Source organism: Chenopodium album, chromosome 23 (assembly GCF_948465745.1).
Source record: "Chenopodium album chromosome 23, dcCheAlbu1.1, whole genome shotgun sequence".
NCBI lineage: Eukaryota > Viridiplantae > Streptophyta > Magnoliopsida > Caryophyllales > Amaranthaceae > Chenopodium > Chenopodium album.
Window position 1 is genome coordinate 23,135,711 of NC_137856.1, and position 25,428 is coordinate 23,161,138.

The following is a 25,428-nucleotide window of genomic DNA, read 5'->3' on the forward strand; positions in this document are numbered from 1 at the left end:
CTAGTTGTTCATTAAATTGCCCAGCGCTTCATTCAGGGGTTACTCGGTAACTCTAGCCACACGTTGTGGCAGCCACATATGAAAATTTGTGGTAAATTATACGCATTTGTTGTTCATGATCAATTCTTACAAGAATTTTAATAGTCGAATAAACCGGCACAACCGCTTTAATTGAATAAAAACAAGTGTAAAAGAGTTATATTTACAAGAGAGTATTGGGCAAAAGTTTCAGACAAGGTACTCAACTATGAAATGTTGCAGTTAGAGTACTCAAACATGTAAAACTTATCTTTGTAGAATCAATTATTTATGCTCAAAAAAACAAGTTCTCTCTGGAAACCCTCACCGCCTCACCGCTTCACTCTCTTCCGCGCGCGTTCTCCCTTCTCCGTTTTCTCGTCGGCGACCGGCGTTTATTCTCCTAGCCGTCGCCGGCGAGGCCTGTTATGTTAGCTCTCTCTGTTTTTTTCTGTTTATCTTAGCTTGTTTCAAGTGTCGGCTGACGAGGGAGATTAATTTGGAGCTGTGATGATGACAACTTCATTTCTAGGTGTTTCGTTCTTGCTTTCCGTGGTTTATATTACCGCTGCGTTTTTCTTTTCCTTTTTCAGTTTTTAATTTTGTCTCCTTTGGTTTAGTTTGCTTTGCTATGTCGTTTGTAGGCTCTTGTTTGTTTTCCTTGGTATAGGTGGTGTCTGTTCATTTTCTATTGCTTGTTTTTCCTTTGTTCTTGTAAGTCCTCTTAGGTTCTCTTGGTTCTTTGTTTAATTTGGGTAATTTTGTTTGGATAGCTTAGAGTTTCGAGTTTAAGTTTTCAAGTTTTTCGAGCTTTACTTCTTAGAAGCTGTTGAGCTATTGTCTTTTCTTTTCCTAGGTAGTTGGATATTTCTGTAGTGCTTCTGTTCTTAGTCTGTTTTTGGGTCTTATCATAGAGTTGTTTCCTGCCTTCATTTCTTTTCACCTTCCGGATGATTTTAATGATGAGGGTATTTTCCACCTTCTTTCCTCTATGGATAATCCTAGTGATGTTGTTGTTCGTTCTTCAGAATTCAAGGAGCAAGGGAACTCCTTGTTCAAAGCTGGCAAATTTAAAGTTGCCTTTTCTAAGTATGAGTTGGCTAGTAAATTGTTGTGTTTTACTATGTCGTGTTCTTCGGATGCTTTGTCTTCGTTTCGTTCTTTGGCATTTGCTTTGCATCTCAATCTTGCAGCTTGTGCTTTGAAGCTTCTTGATTACTGTGCTGTTGTTAAATCCTGTTCTTTCGTGTTAGAGTTTGATCCCTGTCATATTAAGGCTCTCTATAGGAGAGCATCTGCGTATCAAGAATTGGGTAAACTTCGTTCCGCTAGAAAGGATCTGGTTAAGGCTACTAAAGGTGATCCTAAAAATGTAGAGGTGTTTACAAAATTGCATTGTGTTGAAGGTTTGTTAATGTTTGTGGTCGATCAGAAACAAAAAGGTCAGATGGTCTAGTGTGTTACCCAGGTTGAGTCGACCTCTCAAGTTCCCATTGACTGTGTGACCGATTGTCACGTCAAAGAGGGTTGCTGTGTAACGGAAGTTGAAGCTCTGACTGCTGACTGTAGTGTTTTAGGTTCAGGTGTTGTTTCAAAGCCTGGTTCAATTGGTGGTGATAAAGAATGTAATGTCTCACCGCCGATTTTAGAAAGTGCTGATATGGAATGTGATTTCTAACGAGATCTAGTTAGTAAAGACAGGGGAAGTGCTGATATGGAATGTGATTTCCAATCAGATTTAGTTAGTAAAGACAGGGAGTGCGAGGCTGAAGTCCCTCGTATGCATGAGTTTGTTTCAAGACATGGTTCGCGTTCATCCCTTCGGCTTTCTTCCTCAACTTTGCAGCAGGTTAAGCAATGTAATGTCATCCGTTTTTACCATTCCAAGTCTATGTCGTTAATGACAATTCGGGTTAGTCCAAGTAAAACTTCTATCCAGACAGAGGTCCCCCAAGCTGTAACTTCTAGGGAAGCAGAGACCTCTATTTCTTCTTCAGTGAAGTATCGTGGATTGGAGCAACAGGCGGTGTCCACTTCAGAGTTCTTGTCAGCTCCCATTTCACAGTCCACATATGCTCCGGTGTTGCATTCTTTTCCGGAGGAGGTGATCACCTCAGAGATCTCCCACGAAGTGAAGTCCAGTAGAGCAATGTCTTCTGCCTTTATTTCATTAAAGGTATGTGATAAGGAACGGCAGACGGTAGCCATAACAGAGTCTCAGCCGATTCCCATGTTGTAGCAGTCCTTAGATGCTCCCGTGGCGCATAGCAGTTCGGAGTGCATGACTGTTTTTCCTGACGTTGATAGTCATATGGAAGAGATGGATTCACGAGAGTTGGTGGGAGAAGTTAGTGATTTCAGTTTTCAGTTTTCCACTTTGCATGCAGGTGCCAAGTCTTCGGGTCAACCAGTTCGTCGACAACAGTCTATTTCTCATCCACGGTTTAGGAAAATAAGTTCTTTGATGGTTCAACTTAAATCATCTACAGGCTGCCAGGTAGTTTGTGTGGGTGCAAAGCGTGTTCGCGGGCCTAGTGTGGACTTCAAGTACTCCGACTTGGCTCGGATAAATTTGCTCGCAAGTATTTTTGCTTAGTCTAGTTTGTTGGTTGTCTTTGTTTTCTGTTTTTCTTTATTAGTATTCATTGTCAAAAAAAAAAAAAATGTAAAACTCTCCTTTTACCAACCCTTTAATTTCTTTTTCTCTTTCTTCTCCTCCTTACATTTCTGGATTTTTTTTTTATTTTTTTATTTTTTTATCATTTACTTTTAAGTGTCTCTCCTTTCAATTTATTTTTTTTTCCAAAAAATCTCCCTCCTTGTAGGCATCGATTAAAGTGCGCCTACTTAAGCATGTGTGAAATGCTTGGTGTTTAGGATAAAAATACCCTGAACACGTAGACCCATCAGAGAGGTCCACGTGTCAAGCCTGGACAGGTCGACATGGACCACTAGCCAGCTGTAGACACCCATTTGTGTCTCTCCAAAACCAAACCCAGTGATGAATACCTTTCGCGTCGAATCATAATCGAATGAGGTGAAAGTGTGAAAAGTCTTGTGTTGCGGTTAGTTTTTATTAGAATTCTTTCTTTCTGTTTTCGAAAACCCACTCTATTTTATAAAATGTCTAATTCAGTTTAGTTTGGTCCATGATAAAGGCCCAATAATAGTGTAGTTGGATGGGGCTTGAAAAGACCTTTCCAACGATATATTATAAGCCCAATTCTGATGAATAATGAGGAAGTTATGGCCAAAATACTAAACTATACCCAAATCGGATTTTGCCTACGACCCAATGATCATGAGGAGGGTCCAAAGGTTTAATCCTATTCCTAAACTAATTAGAATTGATTAGAATCTTTTATAAGTTTCTAAAATATCTTAATTATCCTTTTTTGAAAAGATAAGATTAAGGAATTTGAATTTGAATAAAACTTTCCTTTTTTAAAGTCCTAATTCTATTCGAATTTAAACATGTTCAAAGACAGTCAGATATTATTTTCGTGTCTCATATTTTTTTATTCAAATTTTATATGGTTGGATATATCTTGAAATTATCTTTCTAATGATATATTATAATATTAAATCCGAGCTATAACGAAAAAGATATTAAAGGAATACGAAACTCTATCCAAAACTGACACCCTTCCACTGTTTCGGCCATATCTTTTTATCTACAAAAGATTTTAATCTGATTCTAATTGCATTCGAAAGGAGACTTCAACTTCTTTCCAACGACATATTATATGACTTATTTGGACTTCTAGATCAAAAGATATGATAAAAACAAAATCCGCAAAACTGTCTCTGTCGCCAAACGACAGGTTTGTCGCCTCGCGACAGACCCTGTCGCCTCGCAACAAGATAAATTTCTGGCGACAAGGTTGGTTTGTTAGCGACAAAGTGGAGTTTTATTCCTTATCAAATTCTATGATTTTTCGGACTATTTTCCTATAAATAGGGTCCCCGACCTCTGTTTTTATTCATCAACTCTCATTCAACAATCATCAATTCTCTCTATTATCTCTTGAGCAATACATGCTTTCTCTTTCTCTCTCTAAGCATTAGCTTATTCTTTCCCTCTTGATTTCTAAACTAGCTTTTCAAAACACAATTCCGCAACACAAGATTTAAAATCACCTAGCCAAGTTCGAAGTTGCCTTCGCCCTAGACGTGCAAGGTTTAATATTTTCTAAGGGTTTGGTCCAAATCTAGTCAAAACTTTATTTAATTTGATTTTAATTTAATTACTTAATTGTTCTTTATTATTTTCATTGAAGTTTACTAACTTGTGTATTTTGTTATTAGAAAGAGGTACGAGGCTTCAAAGTATGTAATCTTTTTACTCTCTTTCAATGTAGAAAGCATGTTTATTATTGTTTAATATTCCTAGTATCATGTTAGGATGTATTTAATTCCTAGTATCATGTTAGGATGTTATTTATTGCTTTCTAGTATCATGTTTAGAGTGCCTCTTGTTCTTTCTAATATCATGTTAGTACCATGTTAGGTTTAAAGCTTTGATCTTTAATGCTTAGTGACATGCTAGCATTTGTTATTAATCTTTTTAGTATCATGCCTAGGATCTTGCTATTATTATTAAGCTTTATTATGCCTTATCATGATTTTGATTATTATTATTATTATTGTTATCATAATTGTTATTATTGATTATTATTATGTTGCTTGATATTATTTATTTATTGTTATTGCTTGATCACGCCTTTTATGCATGTTTAAAGGGAATTTGTACTTGGAATCACGCCTAATAAGATAATTAATAATTTGGTTTAGGCTAATGTGATTTTAATTCAAGTGATCGCCAATAATAGAATTATTTGTGCATTAATATTCAACCAACATAGATTAACAGGTTTAGGGTTAAATCTAATGTTTGCATGTTAGTCAGAAAGCGCACATGAATACGAGTAAAACAAAGTAGAGGCCTATTTTATAGGGCGGGTCCTTTCTTTTGTAGATTGGATTCGTACCCTCATCCCCGAACCCTATTTGGTTCAAGACCTTATGGAGTTGACGATCCCTTGGATCATTTTTGGGTTTACAAGTTCCTAAAACTTGTTGGCGACTCTTTTGCTCTCTTTTCTTTCCCTTTGGAACGCCACCATATTTTAGCGTATGATCACAGTGGGGTTCAAGCTTGGGGTTATAGTGCTTGAAATATTCCCTACACCAGCTGACACGTGCCAGCCTCAGATGTCAGCTGAATTGCGGCCTTCAAGGCCTAATTCTTGAGAATGCCGTAAAACGGCGCATCCCATCAAATCTAGGTCAGAGTGACCTAGGAGAGGGTACTTTTCCCAACGACCTTATAAATAGGTAGATATTCCTCCATTTTGGGGACACATTCAATCATTTATTACACCCCACATTCTCTCTCATCAGAGAACACCTGATCTCGGAATCCGAGAAGATCTCATCTCATTATCCGCACCTTTGTTTATTCTCCTTCAAGTACTAACTTGATCGTCGGAGGCGGAGCTCCAACCACCCGGAGTCTCCGTTGTTTTGCAGGTACAGGCCGCGTTTGACCAGTCTTCAAACTGTAACGCTCTTGAGGGACAAAAACACTCAAAACACTTGGCAATTATAGGAATTGAGGATTGACATTATACGATTAGGGAGAAATAAAGTAGGGAGTCACCAACAAGTTTGTAAAGAACTTTAAACCGTTCATGGAACATTAAAAGGCAACCACGATAAGGGACAACAATGGCAACAACTATTGCTTTGTGAAGGTTACACCTCATTCATAATCCATGAGATTACTAACTTCATATAATTCGGAACCATGAAAGGAGGATCGGGGATGATGGTACGAAGCGAGTCATGGAGTCACATTCGCCCATATTGGCCTCTACTCGATTCTTATTATGAAAAGTATATCCAGCGATCTCAAAGGCATGCAAACAAAGATTCAATTTGCTCCAAACTAAATTAGGCTAAATTGGTTGAATATTAATGCACATATAAATATATTGTGATCACTTGATTACACTTCAAGAAAAAAAAGGCTATTTTCGATGGTATAAATCCATCGGAAACACTGAAAAAATCGTCGGAAAAGTGAGTTTCTATGGTTTTCCATTGGAAAAGTGTTGTCGGAAACACCTTTGTCGGAAATCTCCGATAGCCGGATGAATCGTTGGAGATTATTGACGGCTAAGCCGTTGGAAATGCCACTAGAATTTTTTTTTTTTTTTTTTTTAAAAACACCGCTCCACCACTCACTGGGCCACAGTAACCCTAAACCACCACCCCTACCAAGACCCAGACACCAAATTACCCACTCAGGCTACCCACCCACCCTAAACCACCAAAACCCGCACAAAACCACCCTAAATCACTTAAACCCACTACCCACACCCACGCAACCAGATCCACACCACCCTCCCTAGACCTCCTTTGTAACCACAGCAGCCCTACGCACACGTACACCAAAAAAACCTAACCACCACCACTAGTACCTGCCGCTACCACCACCACCACCAAGGGATCCAACCGTCGTTGCAACCAAAAACACGAAAAAAAAAACGAAATCCCCAGCAAAAACGAAAGAAAATGAAAGAAAAGGAACAATAAAAAAAAACCTTCATAGTTTCAAGAAAAATGGGTTTATATGGTCAAATTCAACCACAAAAACTCCAGATGTGGAATTTTCATGGTTGAAATTGGCCAAAAAAACCCCAGAAAAAAAAACTCACCAAAAATGCTTGTTTTCTTGTAATATTTGCTAAAAACAATTGATAAACTGCAAATTTGGTCAATTAAAGTAAGATAAACAAGAAAGAAAATAATAGAAATGAGAAAAAGAGGAGAGAAAAAAGATGAAGGGGCGCAGAAGGGGGAAATGAGAGGAGAGTGAGTGGAAAAGAGAGGAGAAATATAGGGAAATAGGAGTTAAAGGAGGGGGCGGCTGGTTCTTTAGTAGCCTTAGGGTTCTTTTTTTCTTTTGTTTATATAATTTCCGACGACATTTTTAACAAAAGCCATCAGAAATTTCCGATGGTTTTAAAAACCATCGAAAATACTTTATTTTCCAATGGCTTTAGATCATCGGATATTTCCTATGGCTTAAAAACCTAAACCATCGGAAATTTCCTATGGTTTTTTAAACCAACGGAAATTTTACATTTTCTGACGATTTTTAAAATCATCGAAAATTTCCTATGGCTTAAGCCATCGGAAAAGCCCTTGGAAATACGATTTCTGATGCTTTTAAAGGCCGTCGGAAATTTCCAACGGCGTGATCCACCGGAATTTTTCAAAAACCATCGGAAATTATGTATTTTCCAAAAGTTTTAGGTGGCCATCGGAAGGAATCCATCGGAAATAGCGTGTTTTCTTGTAGTGTTAAACAACAAGATTATAAAGGATCTTAAAGCGATAATCCAAATTATCTTATCAGCCGTGATTTTAATTACATATTCCCTTTAAACATGCAATATTGTGATCAACAACAACAACAACAAGTGTAATTGAATGAATTACTTACGTTCCGTGTTTCTTTAATTGCTACATCACGAATAAAACGTTAGTAACTTAAAAGAATAATAAATCAAAATGAAATTTTTTGACTTTTACCACCACAAAAAATAACAAAATTGTTTTTTCATCACCATAACTTCTAAAATTTTTATTTTACCACCAAACAAAATTCTAAAAATATTTTTTACCACCTACCGTCAAGAAAACAGTCAAATCTAACGATTATAAAAATTTTATTTTGCTTTTCGTGCGCAAAACAAGTTGTTCATAGGTTAAGGGGGCATTTTGGTCCTTAGATCTAATTTGAGGTCAGAATTCACAGAAAGTGATCGAAAATGCTTCCTTTTGCGTGTTTCACACAAATCGGGGAATTTTTTATTAGGTAAAATGACCCACTAACGAAATCATTTTTTTGTCAATTCTAACCTCAAATTGGATCTAAAAGACCAAAATGCCCCCAAAACCCCTAAAGACCATGTCTTTTACGAAAGTCAAAGAATTTAAAAAGTTCCGTTAGGGTTACCGGTTAATTTGACGACAAGTGGCAAAAAGCAATTTTTTTTGTTGGTAAAATAAATGTGTTAGAAGTTTTTGTGGTAAAAAACAATTTCATGTTTTTTTTTCTTTTTTTAATTTTTTTTGCTGGTAAAAGTCAAAAAATCCTAAATTAAATTAGAGTTGATTTTGTCCAAATCCTCAATCGGTTCTACCTTTCACACTTTGGTTTAAGTATGGAACTTTGGGTGTTATATGTCCTTAGAGTACTTAAGGGATGATGTATGATTAAAGTATAAAGGCTAGGTTTAGTGTGAAGTGAAAAGGGAGAAAAAGTGTAATACCCCAATAATTCAAGTTGTTTGCCGAAACTCATAAATGAGCTTCGTATTTATAGAGGAAAACGATGGAGTGAAGTACGAAACCCTAGAAGCGAGGCGCTGTTGAAGAAAAACGTGGCACAATACTTTGTACCGTGTCGTAGTACTTTCCGGTTTTTCGCGTTTGTAAAATTCGATAACCTTTGATCCGTAACTCGGAATAAGGAATATAATGTATCATTAGAAATATATTTAAGTCAAATTTCCAATGCAGTTGGAACCAGGTCAAAATCCTTTGTAGATTTTAAGATATGGTTGTTTCAGTGCAAATGTGTCGTTTTGGGCATAGTAATAGTGTTTTGCTCATATCTTTTTCGTTTTAAATCGGAATTGAGCTTATATGATATATCATTGAAAAGATTATTTCAAGGCCTATCCAACAAAGTAATAATTGGATCAAAATTATGAGGCAAGAAAAATCAAAAGTGCTTGGCTTTGTGATGTGGACACGAAAAGAGGAAAATAAGTTATGGTTTGGGAAATGAGTTAGGAATTGGATTGATTTAGGTGAATTTAATGGAAATGTGTTGAGCTGAATATAAATTTTAAGCACTCCAAAAATTAAATACTCAACTCTACCAATGATGACGGTGAATGGTTGTTCATCATCGGGTTTGGTGTCTACAGAAGCCCCCACTTTGATTGAGTTTGTAGAAACGTTTTTAGGTTTTGGCCATGGAAGTGTTCAGAAAGGTCTTCCAACCATGAAAGAATGAAAGAGAAAGATTAGAGGAAGGGAATGATAGAGAAAAATAATAAATTTTATTTATTTATTTTTTTTAAAAATGACCGGTTACAAGAGGTAAAAACGGAATATTTACCTCCAGTGACCGTTGGAGTACCCCGAATGAAACAAATTGAATTTCAGTACTTTAAGTGAAACTTTTGCCAAAGTTCAGAACTTTCTTGTGTACATAATTCAAGTGCAAAACCTACATATGTATTGGATAACATTAACTGCCTTGAAATCTTTAGTTTCCACTGTTTCTTTGTTTGTGATTTCATCACGAGCTTGTCTCAACTGCACCGTGGTTTGGACTCCCAATGCTCGCACATATTTGAACTTGACTTTTATTTACCATGAGAACATTTAAATTGACATATATTATACTAGCTTTTACAAAAACAATACTTTAACTAACATATACTATAGGAAAAATGAAAACTAATAATCCCACCTTTACTCCTTGTTCCATTAACAATCCCACCTTTTGAAATTCTAGAACAATCGCACCTTTGACAAGGATCTTCTACTATAAGACACATGTTAGATTTTAATTGGTTTATTCTATTTTTTTTTTTAAAAAAACAAAATTAATTATAGGCCGAAAACCATCGTCGTCACCACTCACGCACATAGCCTGAGTGGCCCTCATCCTCGCCCCTCTAAATCCCTGCCGTAGCAAAGGGAAGGTGATTACATCGTTTTTACTCCATCGATTTGAGAACAAAGCGCAGAAGAATGAAGGTAATACTGAAATTCATCGGAGGAAGAAGAATCAAAGGTTTCGGCAATGGAGGAGAGAGAATCGGTGGTTTCGGCAATGGATGAAAGAGAATAATCGGATTCGTGGAAGAGGCGAAGGAGGATGTCGGCGGTGGAAGCATCATTGAAGCCGCCGGAGATCGACGAAGAGAGGATCGGAGTTGAACGGAGGAATCGGCAGCTGAGGAGAGGAGGGTGGAGCTATTAATACGGTGCCGCAACACAAATCTTCTCCATTTCCTCGGGCCTGAGGGTGGTGTTTTCAAGGTAGTTAGGTTGTTTTGAGCTATAAAGCTATTGTTGATCTTGGCTGCGGTGGTACAGTTGCTGCCACTGGTGAAGTGGGAAGAGGTGAGCAGGCTAGTGTGGTGCATGAGGGAGTAGGGGCTGGTGTTATGGTGGTGGACTGGTGGCCCAAGGAGAGAGACTAAGAAAAAAAAGGAAAATAAAAAATAATTAACCTGTTTAATAGGTTGTAGGTAAAAGGGAATGTTAATGGAAGTTCCCTGTTGAAAGTGGGATTGTTTATGGAAGACGGAGTAAAGGTGGGATTATTAGTTTTCATTTTTTTAATACTTCCTCTGTTTTTTTATATGCATCAGTTTGATCGGCATATTTGTCAAGACGCTACTTTGGTCATAAATATCTTTAATTGTGTATTAGTAAAAAATGTAACAAAATTATAATATGAAACTAGACATTATGATGAATCTAATGATATATAATATAATAACATTTATTCATTTTTTAGAGGTGAAAAAATTAAGTCAACTATAATATGTGAATAGTGCATTTGTCAAAGTGATGCATATAAAAAAATAAAAAAAGCGGAGGGAGTGCTATATTATTTAAATAAATTTTTATTAGAGAATATACTTTTGATACTTTCTAACACAAATTTGACGTAATTCATTTTACACGGAAAATAGTTATATTATTAGTATAGACTATACTCCCTCGATCCCTTAATGCAAAGTCTCTTTTGGTTTTTGCGCGAGAATTAAGAAAATTGTAAATTCTTTAAAACTAATGATTAAAAGTAGATATGTGCATGTGGGGTTAGAGAGAGATAGAGAGGAATAAAAAATAGTTGGGGATAATTAAAGAGGTAGAGAGAGAAAGTGTTGAAAATTGATGTTAAAAGTACAAAAATGTAAAGAAAAAAAGATGACAACTCATCAAAAAGAGGGTAATAATGTCAAAAAAACAACCATTAAACAGAAAGAAGCATTGTATTTTGGTTTACCCAAAAAGGAAATGAGACTTTGTATTAAGGGACGGAGGGAGTGCTATTTTATACAAATACAATACTTTATCTAGCTTATATAACCGACACATGTTGTTCCAAAGAGTATTTATCCTTGCACCATACAAGAGTAAGAACTACCCTTTCATGCTCAAAATAGCTTGAACTACGGAGTAACTGATTACTACCACTAGGTAAGTAGTAGAAAATGTTTTGGACTCTTGTCTATACCGACAACAAGGGTAGGAAGAATTGATCCCCAGGGAAACCACTTGGATTTAGGACAGTGATAGATTTTAGACCAAAAAGCTAGGAAGGTATGGCTTGATCCCTTTACCTTTTGTTCAAAAATAACACTTAACCACTATGCCGCAACTTTATACATGTAATAAATGAATGGACAACAAATTAATTATATTAAACAACTCAAAAATACTTAGGGGGGACGGGCCCTTGTCCACCCAAACAAAGGTATGCCCAAGGAATATAAGTATGTACCTGTAAAAGATTTGCATGTGTAAAATCATTGTGGTAAGAATGGCCAAATATGAATGGGTGTGTTACCATGAGAACCAATGCAACATGGTTAAGAATGGAAAGAAGTAGGGATGTTAACAAGTCAAGGTGAAACCGAGATTAGGCAGACTCGAGCTTGAAGCTTGTGAGATCAAGATCTACTCCAGCTCGATTGAAGCTCGACAAGCCTAGAAAACTAAAGCTTGGCTCGGGCTCGAGACTCCTAAAGGCGAGCTTGGCTCGATCAAAGCTTGTCAAGCCCAAAATTAATAAGGCCCAAATGGTGCTTATAGCCATTGTTTAAAAGTAGACCCGATCATACTACGCCCTGTCCGCTGGCCCGACCCGATTTTGGGCAGATTTTTTCGGCTTGAAATCAAGTTGGGCTCAGCTTGACCAATAATTTTATTTTTATTAAGCGGGTTTAGGAATGTGTTTTTATGTATTTTTAGTTAATTTTTTTGGCCTGACCACCCAGCCATTTTGGATGGGTTTGGGCACAAAAATTTCAGCACGACTCGAGAAGTGGGCCTAAATTTTTTTCTATCGGCCTAGCTCGGCCTACCAAGTGATCACCTCTATTTCAAAGACAATTAACTTGTGCTTTGACAACTCTTATATTCTGCTCGTATTTATTTTCAATCTTTCGATGTAGAATGTCTGATATTGCATACTTAGAAATCGATTATACATTCAATTTGCTTCAAACAAATAATGTAAATTGGTTGAATATATAATTCACATATAAGGCCATGTTCTCTTCACCTTAAAAAAATAATATTAAGTGAAAATAATTTCAGTTCTGTAAAAATAAGTTCAGTTCAGTAAAAATAATTTCAGTTCTGTATAAATAAGTTCAGTTCAGTAAAATTCATTTTTCTTAAAGAAGAATTATAATAGAAAATCTATTAAAAATAATTTCAGTTCAGCAAATATAATTTCAGTTCAATAACATTAATTTAAGTTCAGTAAAAATAATTTAAATTCAGTATATATAATTTTGTTTCAGTAATAATAATTTCAGTTTAGCAAAAATAAGGTGAAGAGAAAAGGGCCTAAATCTAATTATTGTGATTATTTTCGATTAAACAAGAAGATTAATAAAATCAGTTGTACAATTATCTTATTAGGTATGATTTTCGGATTCCTCAAGTTGGGTTATTTTGAGTTTTGACTTTTGAGTAGAAGTTTGATTACTTTTATTCTTTTGACACCAAAGTTCTTAACTTCTTATTATCACCACCTCTCTCTCATTCTCTCTCCTCATTAATCAATTCAATGTCATTTACCTAAATTTTCCTCCCCAAACTACGCTGGTGGTCTAATTTTGTTACGATATTGGAAGTTTCCGGCTAGATCTTCCAGATTTGGGGATTGTTTGTTCAGGTAATTTTAAAACTTTTTAGGGATTTTTTTTCTGTTTACGGTCCTAAATTGGGGTTTTCGATCACTAATTTTTTGCATAAAAATAGTTCAGGTGCAGTGTTCTGTAAATTTTATTTGGGGGTTTTTATATTTATGCTCTTAAATTAGGTAATTTAACGAATTATGGGAACAAAATCAATTAGGGTTCATGCTAATGTATTTGTTGTTGAAGCTTTATCATTAGTTGATTATATAAACGCGCTAAGCTCATATACAAATCTGAAACGCATAGATGCTGCAATATGATTTGGCGTTTGGATTTGTAAATTTATTCCCAATTTAAAACTTGTTAAATTCAGTGGCTTTTTTGATAATATATGCTGTAATAAATCAATTAAGTTGAATGAGTAAGTAATTTAGTTTGATGTTTGTTTGATTGGATTTAAGGTTTACTTATCTTGATAACAATTATGTGTACTGTTCATTTGTTATGATCATGTAGCAATGAAACTTCAAAATTGTACTTGTATAATAAATTCTGGTATCTGGTCAATGAATAATGTTTAGTATGTGATTTAATGGAATTTGCCCTTTTTCTTTTGTTATTCAGAGAAGATGATTAACTTGATCAGAGTGAAAGCGAAACAGAGGGAAAATGCTGAAAGTCTTAATGGAAAGACCCATGTCAAGAAGCAAACAGCTGGCGAACTTCGTCTTTATAAAGGTATTCTTTCTTAAATAGCTGTAGTAAGGATTCGTATGGTAATATTTAATGGTGCTGTAGTCTGGTCTTGTGTAAGTTGTGGTCATAGTTATGATTTGAAGAACTACCTTGTGCTGTGAGATCTTCAATTGAACGGGATATTATCCAATCTATCACACCGTTACAGTGTTTTCTCTATTTCAGTTTCATTATCCGTGCATGATTTATATGGGGTTCCTCAGTCTATTGTTCGATTACCCTAGACTCATGTATATATGAACATGTCATTAGTTTTGTGTAAGAGACTGGGATGGAGATTTTGCTCTCTCTCTTTCTGTGTGTGTGTAAGGATTGGATGGAGTGTGACATTCTTGCTCCTCAGTTCTGTTCTGACCAGATTTGCTGTTGATTGTTTATGTCTTGTTTTACGCTGGGAAGTGTTTGCAAGCTTCACGCTTTCTTTGACAATTTTTTGCCAGTTTCTTGTTATAGACTGATCTTTTGGCATGATAAACATCTATTAACATCTCATCTGCTGCATTTGGTCCTGGACTCCTTGTTTCCACTAATTCTGCATTGGGTAGATTGAAGGTTTTTGTTAGGCATATGATCAAACATACTATTACGCTTCACATTACTGTTACCTCTTCTGTATACATATTGTGGCTCTAAAATATTGACTTTTTCTAGATATCAGTGAACTGAACCTGCCCAAATCATGTACCATATCATTTCCCAGTGGGAAGGACGATCTGATGAATTTTGAAGTTACTATCCGGCCTGATGAGGGATATTATTTGTAAGTGTCTCTTCTACTAAATCATGCCAACACCTGGGTTGCATCACGAGTCTCACGACTGACGTCTTCTCTTAATACCAGTCTTAATTCATAGGTTATTGCAAATTAGTGCTTAGTTCTTGCAGGTCTTTGTACCTATGTCATTGATTACTTATTTCATTATTCTTGATTTTGTTTCTTGACATTTTTTATTAAAATTATTCTTATCTCTTAGCCATCAATATTGCCTTATTCTTTGTTCAGTTTTTTCTTGTAATTGTGGTGTATGGAGAGGGTGGAGTTTGGTCAAAATCTGTATCTATATGTTTCCTCTGCAGATTGAACATATTATTTTGACTTTTACGCTTGCCTAAAAATTATTTTTAATATGTTTAATATGAAATTTATAAAAGAAATAGAAAAAAAACTTTTGATAGTATGTATAGAAATCTTTCACACAACACTTCACACATTGATTTATAATTTACTATATTATAAAAAAGTATAATAAAATCTAATAAACAAATAGTGTTAGAGGTCCAAACAATGCATGTATTGTGTTACAGAGGAAGTAAATGTACTAGTGTGTAGGAAAATTACATTGGTATATATATCTGTTTGGATCATTGAACTTCATTTTTAATTCATTTGGCTATGCTTTATTTGCATTCCTTGTTTCTTTCTTCTTATCAACTCCCTCCACTCTTCTTTTGTAAGACACTCACCATTAAAGTAGGAAGAACTTTAAGAGACAGAGGGAGTAGATGCATAGTGTATTGATATTCTAAGGAAACTTTTGATTGCAGGGGCGGCACATTTGTGTTTACCTTCCAAGTTCCATCTGTATATCCTTATGAGCCTCCCAAGGTTAAGTGCAAGACAAAGGTAAATAGAGTGATTTTCTATGGAAGACCCGTCTTATGCTACATAAGATGATAACTTATTTGTTAGTTATGTACTTATGTTCATTTTTGATTTTTTTTTTCTAACTACATGTATGCATCTGGCAGGTATACCATCCCAACATCGACTTAGAAGGTAATGTCTGTCTCAACATTCTAAGAGAAGACTGGAAACCTGTTTTGAATGTAAACACTGTCATCTATGGGTTGTATCACCTCTTCACGGTATTAACATTTCCCTTTATCTGGACATGTTTTTTTTTCCTTTTATTGCTACATACATTGCATTATAGTGGCATTTTATTTCTGTGCAGCAACCAAACTATGAAGACCCTTTAAATCATGATGCCGCTGCTGTGTTGAGGGATAATCCAAAAATGTTCGAATCCAATGTGAGAAGAGCTATAGCTGGGGGTTATGTGGGTCAAACTTTCTTTCCTAGGTGTGTTTCTTGATGGTTATGAGGCTGTAAACTGTAAACTTGGATGTGAAGGGTGCTGTTTGACTGTATATCTTTTTGCGAACCAGTTCTTCTTTGATGTTTTTAAAATGTTTATTTTCTGTAAAAAAAAAAAAAGTGCTAGTTAAAATATGCCTGGATTTGTGAATTTGTAAACTCATTGTTTATCATTAAAACATTTATGACAAGGGCAAGTATCATTATTGCATTTTGTGAAAATAATTCAGCTGCTAAATTTCCCGCAAACAAGGTTCATCCGTTATTCATGATCATTTCTTACAAGAGTTTTAAATGTAGAATAAACAGGCAATTTCACCCTAACTGAATATAAACTAGTCGAATTTGCCTAAATCCAGTCATATGTAGAAATGCTAAAAGTTCTTAAAGACCTAAACTCGTAACTGTAACCCCTTTGATCAGCCATGGGTAGAATTACAAACAACTATTTCAGTATATCAAAATTTGTTTACATTTACATTTCTGTAAATGAAGCAGCACAGGATAATAATATACCATATAGAGCAAATAATATAGATTGTGAAGTCTGCCAAATTAAATGTATTGGTTATTATTGACTGCCTAGAATCTTTGGTTTCCAGTGTTTCTTTATTGTTTGTGATTTCACCACTTCATGTTCAATGTTATATTGGGGCAGGAATCTACTCAGAATCACACAATTATCCATTTATAATCGTTGCTATGTTATGTACGTTTTTACTATAGAATTAGTTCATCGAATCTTTTTTTTTTGAATAATAAACTAAATTTCCAATAACTACCTCCTATAGGATTTTTTTTTTTTGAAGTAAACGCTAGAGAAGTGCTTTATTAATCAGGGGACAAAGAGTCTGACAAAACATATGGGGTAATCTCCCAAGAACAATGATTAACCCAAACTTGTTCAATACCAAGAGGCACTAATCTAGCAAGGTGGTGGGCTACGAAATTTCCATCCCTTTTGTGACATGTGACCAAAAAACGAAATCAAAAGAAGAGCTAAATGAGAGTACATCTTCAAGGATAACATCAAGTTCTGTTAAATGAATCGAAGAGCTGGAAAGACAAGTTCTAAATGCAGTATGAAATCATTTTTTTTTCAATTTTTTTTTTATTTATTATTTTTTAATTGAATGATCTTTCTTTCTTTTTTTTTTTTTTCAAAGACTCGAGAAATATTATTCAATTCGTTTATTGAGGGATAAATCGTTTATCGAGAAGGTAAATTTGGATTTCTCAAGAAAACATCACAACCCATACTTGATTATAAATAAGAGATACATTATAGATAGGTTTTATTACAATTTTTTATATTTTATGTCGGTTAAAGTGTTACAATTAAATTCAAATCGGATGAACGCGAAAAGAATACTCATCATCAATCATTGGAACTACCCTATGTACAAGGCGCGTGTAAAATTCTATCCAGCTGCACTAGCACAATCTAGCCAAATGGAACTAGAAATGCTATGTGTCATCATCTATTTCCTCCCAAAAGCCTTTTATAACTTTTTTTTTATCACCACCTAAGACTTATTCACTCAAACATCGAGTTTTGTCCTAGACAAATCATTTCCCAACAAAGTTAAGTGTTTAATATTGTAGTAACTAATTGACCTAATTCAATAATTTATTTGCAAAATGAGTCAAAAACAGCCTCAAAGAGATCAGGAAGAACAACAGCAACAAGGCCAAGACGTGAAGCCTGTAAGATACGGTGATGTATTCCCGGTGCAGGGGGATTTGGCCTCAAAGCCTATAGCACCGAGAGATGCTGCGATGATGCAGACTGCTGAAAACGCGGTATTCGGGCAGACTCAGAAGGGTGGTCCTGCTGCCACCATGCAGTCTGCTGCCACTATTAATGAAAGAGCTGGTGTTGTTAGCCATGCTACCGCCTCGGATCTGGCTGCGCAGCAGGGTGTTACTGTCACTGAAACGTCTGTTCCTGGTGCTGTTGTTATTACCGAGTCTATTGGTGGACAGGTATATGTCACACTTTGTATTTCCATATACAATCACTTTTGTATACACCCGGTTTTCATTAATTTACTGTACATTGGGTGTTACTTTTGTCAAATTTAGTGTCACTTTTGTCAAATTTATCAATAAAGCATAAATAACTCTTATATATGTCAGAGTAACTTTTGTGCGTTTTAGTGTAACTTTTGCGCATTTTATTGTCACTTTATAACGGATGTTCAATAACTTACTGAACATCCGTTTTATTTAAAAGTTTGTGATCCCTATAAGGCTCCGTTTACTACATTTTATTTTTTCTAAAATAAAATTAGTTTTTATTAAACTGAAATCATTTTTTTTTTACTGATATTCTATTATATTTTTTGTGTTTAATGTTACTATTCTTACTTAATTGAAATTATTTTTATTGAACTGAAATTATTTTTATTAAAAATTATCTTTGTAAAGTGAAATGAACGGGGCTTGATATAAGTGTATGGCCGTATCTAGTGTGACTATATGAGACGAGTTTACAATAATTAGTCTATCTTAAAAAAGGCCTGCACGACCCCAAAACTTTTGTTTTTGCCTTGTTTTTGATGTAATGAGAGTAAAATGACATAGGCGATGATCTCACAGTGGCGGATCCATGATTTTCGAACTGGTGAGTCGCCATCAATAATTGATCACTTGTTTCAATCCAAAAATTATATAAATATATATAAAATATATTTCACCAAAACGATTTCAATCATAAAATAGGACATAAAAATCCATACTACAATAGTATTTAAAAATTCAATCTTATAAGTCGAAAGTACGTATTCCAAATAAATAACATGTTACAAACAAATGATACTATAAAATTATTACATTAAATTAACTTTATGATTTTTTACTTAATTAATAAGCTTTGTGGGAAAATATTAAAATTGGTTGCACAAATATAGTATAAATAGAAACAAGAATTATTAAAAAATTATACAGAGTATAAAAAAAACTTAAGAGACCTGTTATTAAATATAATAGGGCTTTTTAATATAATGAAAACAGAAAGCAGCGCAACAAATATAAATTCAATGTCAGCAGAAAAAAGACCGGTTAACTAAATAACCGGTCTCTTTGATATTTAAAAGAATTTGACTAAGGACCTGTTCTCATACGTTGAAATTTAGTTCAGCTCAGCTTTTAATTTCCTTCTCTTATAAAATATTCATTTCAGTTCAACTGAGTTCAGTCAATGAGATCAGGCCCTAAGTCAAAACTCAGGGAGGCTAGCAATAGCAGCAACAAAGAGATCGCCTATCTATATATAATAGGCGGTCTCTAAAAAAAAACTTTTTTTTTTTTTTTTTTTTTTTTTTTTTTTTTTTTTTTGCTGTTGCGCGGCTCACCATGAACATAAATAGATCCGCCCCTATGATCTCATATCTTGGATATAGTTATAATTTTTAAATATTTAATTCAGGGTGTGTTCAATTCAACTAATTTTCATTAAAGTGAACTTATCTAAACTTAGTTGTAATTTGAACTCGGGCAATACTTATAAGATTCTTTAAAATTTTTTTTTTCAATCTTATTCTTTTTGAGCTTAACTGAACTTATGAGAATTATTAGATCTGAAATAAGTGAAAAAAGATGAACAGACAGGTCCTACGTAATGTACATGTACATCCATCTTTGTTATCTAAATACAGTGCTGATTTATATTTTTCTCTCTTTAATTTATTCTAACAAAGTTTCCATCAACTTCTTACTAGTAGTACTAAATATATGTAAAGAGTAACATAATTGCACTATTTTACGTTATTAAATTTTTTAAAATGTTGGTGAGCACTTGTAGGTTGTAGGGCAAACCATACAATCTAGGCCGTTGGTGCAAGGTGAACAAGGGAGTCTAATACAAGGTCGAAATAGCGCAACCGTAAAGGTTACCATAGGTGAAGCTTTAGAAGCAGTTGCATTAACAGCAGGAGACAAACCAGTGGAACAAAGCGATGCCTCAGCGATTCAGGCTGCTGAGGTTAGGGCTACTGGCAACAATGTGGTGGTACCTGGTGGGGTGGCATCTGCCGCTCAGGCTGCCGCTTCTATGAATGCTCAGACGATTCGTGACGAAGACAAAGTCAAGTTAGGCGATGTTCTGACGGTACGTGAATTAAGTATATACTACTATTACTCTGATCTTCATCTAGGTTGAATATTCACATAATCACATATATTCCTCTGGCCTTAATTTAGTGTAATTTTTGGTTCGTTGTATAATAATTGGTAATGTGTGTAATGTTTTACTTAAGATAATGGAACATATCATTCGCTATTCTGCACCCATTTGATCTAAATGACGTACATGCTCACCCACAATTTAATCTTAAAATGCAAGTATGTGTTAATAGATTTTTTGAAAAAATAGTTTTTGAAAATATAAAGTACTACAACAACAAAGCCTTAGTTCCAAAATGATTTGGGGTCGGCTAACATGAATCGTTATAAGGAATCGCACAATATAAAGAAACGGATATAATAAAACCATCATTTAAAAGAGCTTGGAAAAAGGTGAGTAAAATGAGTAAACGAAAGAGCATTTAAGAAAAATTAAGAGAATTTTAACAGAAAACCATGAATAAAATTCAAGAAAATTTTAAAAGAGTGGTTAAAACGTTCTAAGTTGAAAACATAAGGTTTGAGAAAGGTTTAGTAAAAAATAAAAGTGTACTTGAAGACCTCAAAGTTAACACATGAAAAGTGTCCAAGTCAAAGTGCTAACATTTAGGAATGGAGGAAGCTAGCTTAGTATTGTCTAATGTGATAAACTAAATTACTTGTCAATATAATTGTATAGATTAGAGGGCAATACCTTTTATTTATAAAGCATATTTTCTCTATACATAATAGCTGCATTAATTTTTAATAAACTTCCTTGTGCGAACAGAATGCAACCATGAAGCTGCCAGCTGATAAGGAAGCGACGAGGCATGATGCTGAAGGAGTGGTGAGTGCCGAACTGAGGAACAACCCAAATGTAGCAACTCGCCCTGGTGGCGTTGCAGCATCAGTGGCTGCAGCTGCCAGGCTCAACGAGGGAAATAATCCATGATGTATCAAGAGTAGTATCCAAAATATTTATGTATTATCAAGAGCATGATCGATGTATTTTGTATGCTTGCATGCCATTGAATCTAATATGTTTGTTATCAAACTTTTTGGGTAAATTTGTTTTAGTCATCAATCAATATGTTGTAATTTTGCTATCAAGTTATGTTTAGAAATTCTGAAACTGATTCATATATCATATTCATCTACTCAGATTTCTAAGGTAACATGTAAGAACTAATTGATGGATAATCATGGAGGTAAAAATGCAAATAATACTATGTTTAATTGGTTATATGATATGGTTAATTATATAGATGATATAAATAACTACTTGAATGATATTGGCTAGATGAAAATTAGTTAGATGATATGATTAATGGTTTAGATGATCCTCTATTAGTTATATGATATCATCTATATATATGCTGGATGATATCATTTATAGGATGGATGTTTTTTTCAATTGGTTACTTCTTCTGTTTTTTTTTAGTTGACACCTTTCTATTATCACGCTTGTCAACGCATGTTTTTAACGTTTAATAACTTCAATTATCAACATTGTAAAAGTATAAAAGTGGATATTAATAAAATATAAATATAGACGATTCAAACAAAATCCCACATGATTATATTTTATCGTATCTATAAATCACAAAAGCGAGTCAAAGTGTAGTATGTGAATAGTGTAAAAGTCAAACGGTATCAACTAAAAAAAAAACGGAGGAAGTATATGATATCATCTATTGATTAAATGCTATCTATTATGTGATATCATTTATTGGTTGGATGATATCATCTCTATGCTGGATAATATTATCTATAATCTGGAAGATATCCTCTATTTGTTTAATGATATTATCTATTGATTTCATGATATCATCTGTAAGCTGGATATCATCCGTTGCTAGATATCATACACAGTATATAACATCATTCAGGTTATAAATGATATCATCCATTGCCTATATGATATGATATCATCTATAAGCTGAATGATATCCTCTATTAATTATATGATAACATGTATAAGCTGAGATTGTTGTTTTGAGGCTTGAATCACCAAACTATTGGTGAGTCAAGACTCACGCAATAACTTCTCTTTATTTTATACTTACCCTTCCATTGACAATAATTCAAGTTTAACACCCTTAGTATTGCATCTATTATCAACACCTTTATATATACTTGAGTGTACATAGAGGTAGGCAGGGTCGCAGTGGCGTTTTTTTAGGAATTTTAAGTAGGGGTAACATTTAGCCATTGAACAATAAGAGAAAAAAGGGTAAACAAGTTATTAAATAGTTAATTAGCCTTTAAATACTTAACATTTGTTTTGATTGATAAATTTTCATTTTACAAATGTGGTATAGTTTATATTCTAGCCAGTTATCAACATAATACAATGATTAAATTAAAAAGTTATGTTTTTTGTTGTCTCCATACATCCTAGTTTAAAAATTACTTTGTATACGGTAATTTATACTACTATATACTACGGAGTATAAATTTTTTTAATTGCTTTACCCATATAAAACTAAATACTCAGTAGTAAATAAATTACTTAATAAATATGTGTATTGTAATAAAAGTGCAATAAAATGGGAAAGATTTCATCAAATGAAGAAGTTTTGAAGAATAATAAGCTATTCATTTAAAAGAAATTTACAATGAATAAATATAATTAAAGTATGAGTTTATATTTATTTTAAAATTTAAAAATGATAAATTCTAGTAATTGATTTTTCATAAATTAAATGAAAGACTTCAAAAAAAAAAAAAAAAAAAAAGGGGAATACATAATTAGTTATGCAAACATGTACGGAAAAATTGTCCATAATAATTCGACCTTTAGCTCATCCGCCCAAAATAATCCCACATTTCGTTTTTTTTTATATTCCGACCTTTAATTTCAATTTGCTTGAAATGGTCTAAATCGGTCATTCAACTTGCTATAGCAAGTTACATGACACGTGTCGACACATGATTAGTCTAAAAAAAGTTAAAGAAAAATAAGAATATTATACTTAATTTTGTTTTTGAAACAAATATTATACTTAATTAATAAAAAAAATTATAAAAATAATTAAAAATCACCCCACCAGCGACCAGCCCAACCACCCTCTACTGCTGCCCACTCCTACCAGCCTTACCCCTCCCTTCACCCCGACGCCGGACCGCCGCAACGACTGCTATCCCCTCTCCCCCTTGAACTGCCAACTCCCTTGGCCTCCCCCTACACCACCAACCAGCCTTGAATTAACCTTTCCCCCCGTCCCGACCCCGACCTCCCTCCCATTCCCCCGCCACGTTTTCGGCCCTATCCTTTTTTCGGCCCTTATCCCCTTCCCCTTGCCCCGATTTTAGCCCCCTTCTCCTTCCCACGCATCGATTCCGGCCCCCTTCTCCTTCCCACGCATCGATTTCGGCCACCCTATCCTACAATAACTATTCATCAACAATCAATTATATCATAGTTTTACCATGCAAGTGTGGTGGTTGAATTAGAGACGATGGCAGGGGGTAAGGGCGGCGACTGGCGCAGGATTATGACTGGTCTACGACGATGGTCTGGACGCGGTGGGATTGCGGTTTGGGACGAACGGACGATGGTGGGGCGAGGATGTGGCTGGTTGTGGTTTAAGTTTTTAGTTATTATTTTTGTTAATTCTTTTGATTATTTTTTAAATAGTTAGTTTCAAAATAGCTAATTATATTGTTGATTGGTAATAGTCATATATTACAAAAAAAAATTAAAATTATTGATTATTTTTAACCGATCACATTGTGATACATGTGTAAATTTAAATTAATTTAAAATAATTACCTATTCAATCGGTAATAAGTTACTTGGGACCAATTAAACGGATTAGTAGTAAAGGTTGGATTATTAAATAATAATCAAAATCTGGAATTATTTTGGACGGATGAGCCAAAGGTCGGATTATTCCGGGCAATATTCCAACATATAAAGTAGAAGCAAAGGTAAAAATGAAAAAGAAAAAAATAAAAAGAAGAACCTAAGAGACCTGTTATTATACTTTTACACAACATGTCTTTTTTAGTTTAAAGCTAAAATCAACAGGAGTTGGTACAGAGTATTAGCGCGTGCTTAATTTTCTATGGCTAGATCAAAGAGATCAGCAACCTTTAAATCACAGGTCTCTTTGATCAACGGTTTTATTTTTTTTAATTTTTTTTAAGGGTAGCATTTGCTACCTCTTATGCCTTTTTAGATCCTCCAGTGGAGGTAGGTGCATCTAAGAGCAATATTTTGATAATTACAAGATAAATATTAAGAGTTTGTTTGGTTGAATGTAGAAATGGCAAATTACATGGAAATTTGATTTCCCATGAAACTATACTTCATAGGAAATTCTAAGAAGTATTTGGTTAACCAAGGGAAGTGGAAATTCACAAGGGAAGTTCCACTTACCTAGATCCACCTAAGTAATTTACTTCCTCCAATATGTAGGAAGTGAAAATTCATGAAAATTTCTACTTCTCATGAATTTGTCAACCAATTACTCTAAACAATTTCAATTTCTAAAAATTTCAACTTTCCATGTTTTTATTTGTTAACTAAACAACACCTAAATAGAGTAAAAAAAAAAAAAATACTAAATGAGCAGAAATTACCTTTGAATGTACTAAGCACCCTAGGTATATAAATAAATTTAATCTACAACATCCATAAAAATTGAATTTTTTTTACGCATCTATTACTTTTTCAGCTAGGTGGTGGGCTCTAGGCACTCTAGCCACCTATACGCATTCCTGGAAACATGATTTTAACATAGTTCCAATTAATACAAGAAAATTTTTTAAATTACCACCCAAAAATGTATCTATCTTCAAAATAATCACATGTTAATTTATTATTTTTTTTTTTATTTATCACTCCCTAAATTCAAAAACTACTCAGATTACCACCCATTTCGAAATTCAGGTGGATTTCTCTTATGTGGGCCCCACCCAACGATTGTTAGTGGTGATAGGAAGAAGATGATCAGTAGTAGTACAATAAGCTCTTGGTTTTTTTAGTTGTTTTCTTTTGGTTTTAGGTTGTCTTGTATTCAATAAACTAGTTTAAGGGGGAGGTGGAGTGAAGATAGGGCTGATTGTAATACTTAGACATAGCCGTTACTAGCCGTTGGGTGAGTCCACATAACAGAAGTCCACCGAAATTTTGAAATGGGTGGTAATCTGAGTTGTTTTTATAATTTAAGGGGTGGTAAAATAAATAAATAAATTAAACAGGTGATTATTTTGAAAATGGATACATTTTTGGGTGGTAATTTAAAAATTTTCCTTAATACAAAGAGAAACGAATCTTTAACTAAACCTTTTAACTTCTTTGTATGCCGTCTTTAATTTGGTTTGACGAAGATATCTAAGCTACTACTCCCTCCATTTCTTAATTAGATGTCTACTTTCCTTTTGGGGGGTTATTAGATACCTATTTCTATTTTAAGAATGTACTTTTTGACAATATTTCCTCTTTTTGACAAGTTGTCATCA

The 25,428-nt window shown here is 34.3% G+C and overlaps 2 protein-coding genes across 2 annotated transcripts; both read left to right on the forward strand.

Moving 5' to 3' along the window:
- Nucleotides 1-12,876: 12,876 nt before the first annotated feature.
- On the forward strand, nt 12,877-16,063 carry LOC145606674 (NEDD8-conjugating enzyme Ubc12-like). The gene is made up of 6 exons (XM_081662486.1): nt 12,877-13,033; nt 13,623-13,736; nt 14,406-14,514; nt 15,300-15,378; nt 15,504-15,620; nt 15,710-16,063. Exons 2-6 carry the CDS (start codon nt 13,628-13,630, stop codon nt 15,848-15,850), a joined length of 555 nt encoding a protein of 184 aa, XP_081518612.1. The 5' UTR covers nt 12,877-13,033; nt 13,623-13,627; the 3' UTR covers nt 15,851-16,063.
- Nucleotides 16,064-17,490: 1,427 nt separating this feature from the next.
- On the forward strand, nt 17,491-20,970 carry LOC145609113 (late embryogenesis abundant protein D-34-like). Its single transcript, XM_081664671.1, has 3 exons — nt 17,491-17,838; nt 19,658-19,963; nt 20,747-20,970. Exons 1-3 carry the CDS (start codon nt 17,494-17,496, stop codon nt 20,909-20,911), a joined length of 816 nt encoding a protein of 271 aa, XP_081520797.1. The 5' UTR covers nt 17,491-17,493; the 3' UTR covers nt 20,912-20,970.
- Nucleotides 20,971-25,428: the final 4,458 nt, after the last annotated feature.